Here is a 4353-nt window from a genome sequence, read left to right on the forward strand (position 1 = left end):
TACTTGGGCTTACCTTGTACCATGGGTCGAAACAAGAATGCAATACTTGGTTTTCTTAAGGACAAAATGCAGAAGAAAATATTCTCTTGGGAGAGTAGCTTTTTGTCTAAAGCGGGAAAAGAAGTCCTTTTGAAATCAGTTGCCCAAGCTTTGCCTTGTTATGCTATGAATGTCTTCTTACTCACTCAGGAGATTTGCTCTAATCTTGAAGGAATGATGTCTAAATTCTGGTGGAAATCTTAGTCCAATTCTTCTAGTAAGGGAGTGAGTTGGATGAGTTGGAAGAAACTTTGTCGTCACAAGAATGAGGGTGGTATTGGCTTTCGGGACTTTCGTAATTATAATCTTTCCTTCCTTGGAAAACAAGGATGGAGATTATTGACCAATGAGAATTCTTTGGTTAGCATGATCTACAAAGCAAGATACTATCCTACTGGTACTTACCTCACGGCTGAGATTGGCCCGAATCCTAGTTTTATATGGAGAAGTATCTTAGAAGCCAAAGAACTAGTTTGTACTGGTGCAAGAAGATCAATTGGAGGTGGGACATCTGTTAGCATACTGAGAGATCCATGGCTCCCCCACAACCAAAATCCCTACATTCTTTCAAGCCACCCTGCACTGGTAGGAAAGCTAGTTTCTAATTTATTCTCGGTTGGGCAGAAGAGATGGGATATAGAGGTGCTGAATGACTTATTTGAGGAAAGGGATAAAGAGTTAATCATGTCAATACAACTTAGCGATTCAGTGGAAGAGGATCTCTGGTTTTGGAACAAGTCTTCATCGGGCTTTTACACAATTAAGAGTGCTTACTCTTACTTGCAGCAGAAAACTGCCACGGCCGACTTGGTACAGAACACAGAAGGCTTTAAAAAGCAACTGGATATTCCTCAAAAGGTTCAACACTTCTTATGGCGTGCAACATCGGGGTGTCTTCCAACTAAAGTACAGCTGAACACAAAGCATGTGAATATTGAAATGATGTGTCTGTTCTGCAATTTATCTGCTGAAACAATATATCACATTCTCCTTGGCTGTAGTTTTAGTCATTCTTGCTGGTCTTTATCTGTAGTGAGTGCTGCTGGTGTAAACTATAGTGAGTTCAACACTTGGTTGTTTGATTTAATGGCTTCTAAACCTCCTGAAGTTGTGCGAGAAGCAGCTATGGTAAGCTGGAAAATTTGGACAGTCCGTAATGAGCTTGTGTGGAATGACAAAACTTGTTCAACGTATGAAGTGGTGCGATCGGCTAGGGTCGTCCTTGACCAATGGTTAAGTGCTCAATCACAAAAACATGGGGCATTATTAATAGATGATATTAATAATGTTAATGAGCACTGGCAGAAACCAATGTTAAATAGGGTTAAGGTTAATGTTGATGGTGCCTTTTTCAAGCGGAGAACAAGTTCGGGTTTGGTTGTACAGCAAGGGATCATAATGGACAGCTTATTGAAGCTATTTCTGGAAGCCGAATTGGCTTGGTTCAATCTGAAGTTGCAGAAATAATTGGGGTTAAAGAGGCATTAAGTTGGATTAAAAGAAAGAAGTGGTTAAATGTGGTGATCGAGACCGATGCATTGATGGTTGTTCAGGCAATTAAAAGTTCGATAAGTATGCCATCACAATTTGGTCTGATTGCTAGAGACTGTCGAGAGTTTCTTTCTACTTTAAATAAATTTTCTTTAATGTTTGTAAAACGATCTACAAACAAGGCTGCTCATTGCATTGCAAGAGGGTCTAGTTTAAAGTCAGATTGTATTTTCAGTGGGACTACTGTTCCTTTTAAGTTAAGGTCTATTGTAGCTACCGAAAGTTATTGAATAAACACCATCTTTTATTCAAAAAAAAAGTTATAATGTTTGGTTTGTGGTTGGAATGAGTATTGTAATTAAAATTATTGTGTTTGGTTTGGTGTGGAAATGTAATGGAATAAAATGTATATTGACCAAAATATCCCTATGGTTTTTATTTTTTATAATTATATAATATTTAAATAAAAGGTAATATAGACTTGATTTTTTTTATTATAATATTATATTAATTTTGTAATGGATTGTAATTTTAATGACCATTATTTTTAGGTGATGTTTGTTTTGGTGTAATAGAAATGTAATAGAAATGTAATAGTAATGGTAGTAGTAATGTAATAGGAATCGTAATGGTAATTAATTACAATGTTTGGTTTGTTATTGGAATGAGTATTGTAATTAAAATTATTGTGTTTGGTTTGGGATGGGAATGTAATGGAATAAAATGTATATGGACTAAAATATCCCTATTACTTTTATTTTTATAATTATAAAATATTTAAATAAAAGGTAAAATAGACTTTTAAATTTCTTTTATTATATCTTTATTATAATATTATATTAATTTTGTAATAGATTGTAATTGTAATAACCATTACAATGGTTTTTACAAGGATTACTTCATACAATGTAATAACCATTGGATTACAAAATTTAAAAAAGGAAAGCAAACAAAGTAATAGATTTGTTGATTACCATCACAATTCTCATTCCTATAAACCAAACATATTGTAATGAGGATTACCGTATACAATGTAATAACCATTACAATGTAATGGATTACAAAATTTAAAAATGGCAAGCAAACAAAGTAATAGACATATTGATTACTACAATTCCCATTCTTATAAACCAAACATACCCAAAATAGGCAATCTGAATGCATTCATTGATTCTCTACCCAACTTCTTTATTTATTTATTTATTTATTATTATTATTATTATTATTATTATTATTATTATTATTATTATTATTTTGAAAGTGTTCTCTACCTACCCAACTTCAAAAGTCTTAAAAGATATGATCGTTGGGATGAATTAGTATTTTCATTTTAATTTCCAAATAGTTCACACTGAACTGGTAATATAGTACAACACTCACCGGAGAGAAAAGAATTATTAGTAATATGCCCGCACAAGAGAAAAAAATTAGTTAAGTGAATGTCAGTTTTAATTTGAAAGCAGCACATAACATATTGCCTGCAGCTCCTTCATGCTCTCCCATTCTTACGGCAAACTCCTCCTTTTAACTACAGATTAGACAAACCTAAATGTAAACTCATAATAAGAAATCAATTCACAAATAAAAATGGGAGAAAAAGGATTGCTGCTGTACCTATTCTATGATCAGATCAGTGAGGAGCTGGTTGAGATTCATGAAAACAAAATAATGCATTCCCTTATACCACAAAAGGAATAACATCTCCTTTCTCTTCTTTACCTGCTACCATGTGTCAGATCCTTATATCTGTGCAATAAGTAGTTCGTTCCATGCATCTGGAATCCCAGGTAGGCACCAATGCAAGCAATCGTTGATGCCAGTTGTGCCTCTAATGCTGTAGCGGGAAATATGACCCTCATCCCTTAGTTCAGAGAGAGCAGTGATATCTAAAAGCTTTACATTTGTACCCTTTACAGCATCTTCAACTATTGGATCCTTTGATCCATCATTAACAACTTCACTTCCACCAGACAATGGACTTGTATTATCACAACTACCCCCCGTGTTCCAATCACCATTAGAGAAATGCCTAGGTGAGATAGTTCTAAAGAAAGCTTTGAGGTTGGGATGAGAGGGAAGCTGGGAATCAACCCACCTGGCAATACTATGAACTGTGAAATTCTTGGCATTCCCAATTTCTGCACGTTTTCTGTCTGCATTAGGCTTTCCATCAACATACATCACCCACCGGTTTGCATTCAGCTTTCCCCTGTTCCAATGATGCCCAGTATTCAGAACTAATACGTGAAAACGGTGAAGGTACTTTCTTAAGAAAGCTGGTGGACGGTCTAGATGCATGGCTACATCAGAGGCTCGGTCTTTGGCATCAAGTGGAACTAAATCAGACAGACTTGCTGACCAGTAATAGAGAATGGTCGTATTGGTTTTTGGAAATCGATAAGCCCAACCATCAGGACGAATGGCTCCACGAGCTTTTACAAGACCATACTGCTTTCCTACATTTTCAACTTCCGGGCTATATAACCCACCAGAGGCCATGCACATTAAAGACTGGAACTGCTGTCGGCCCAATGAATCTCCAATGAAAGCAATTGTTTTGTCCTGCATTCTGAAACATTCACGCACATTTAGTACATTTGCATTTAAAGCACTGAGTTTTGCATCATTCAAAAACAAATTCCAAAGTTTATACGAAATGGATACATATAAATAAATCGGAGTAAAGTGAAGCCATCAATAACTGTTTCCAATCACATGCCATTTTGATTTGTTGGTGAAAAAATGGAGAGAATCATGCATCTCCTTTGCCTCAACCATTAAACTTTAGGCAATTTTGGCAGGAATGGAAGAGTAACAATATAA

The 4353-nt window shown here is 35.4% G+C and overlaps 1 protein-coding gene across 5 annotated transcripts in view; it reads right to left on the reverse strand.

Moving 5' to 3' along the window:
- Positions 1-2836: 2836 nt before the first annotated feature.
- LOC115714082 (protein trichome birefringence-like 14) overlaps positions 2837-4353 on the reverse strand; it is a 5088-nt gene continuing 3571 nt past the window's right edge. For 3 of the 5 annotated variants that reach the window (XR_009687367.1, XR_009687368.1, XR_009687369.1), the window contains 2 exons: positions 3145-4099; positions 2837-3058 (listed from right to left, as the gene is read on the reverse strand). Coding sequence is in view for 2 of the 5 variants with exons in the window: in XM_061114159.1 (XP_060970142.1) it covers positions 3271-4099 (829 nt within the window). In the remaining 3 variants the exon portion in view is untranslated. Of the gene's footprint in view, positions 4100-4353 lie in introns of all 5 variants that reach the window. The other 2 variants (XM_061114159.1, XM_061114160.1) reach the window with 1 other exon arrangement.

Source organism: Cannabis sativa, chromosome 4 (genome assembly GCF_029168945.1).
Source record: "Cannabis sativa cultivar Pink pepper isolate KNU-18-1 chromosome 4, ASM2916894v1, whole genome shotgun sequence".
Taxonomy (NCBI): domain Eukaryota; kingdom Viridiplantae; phylum Streptophyta; class Magnoliopsida; order Rosales; family Cannabaceae; genus Cannabis; species Cannabis sativa.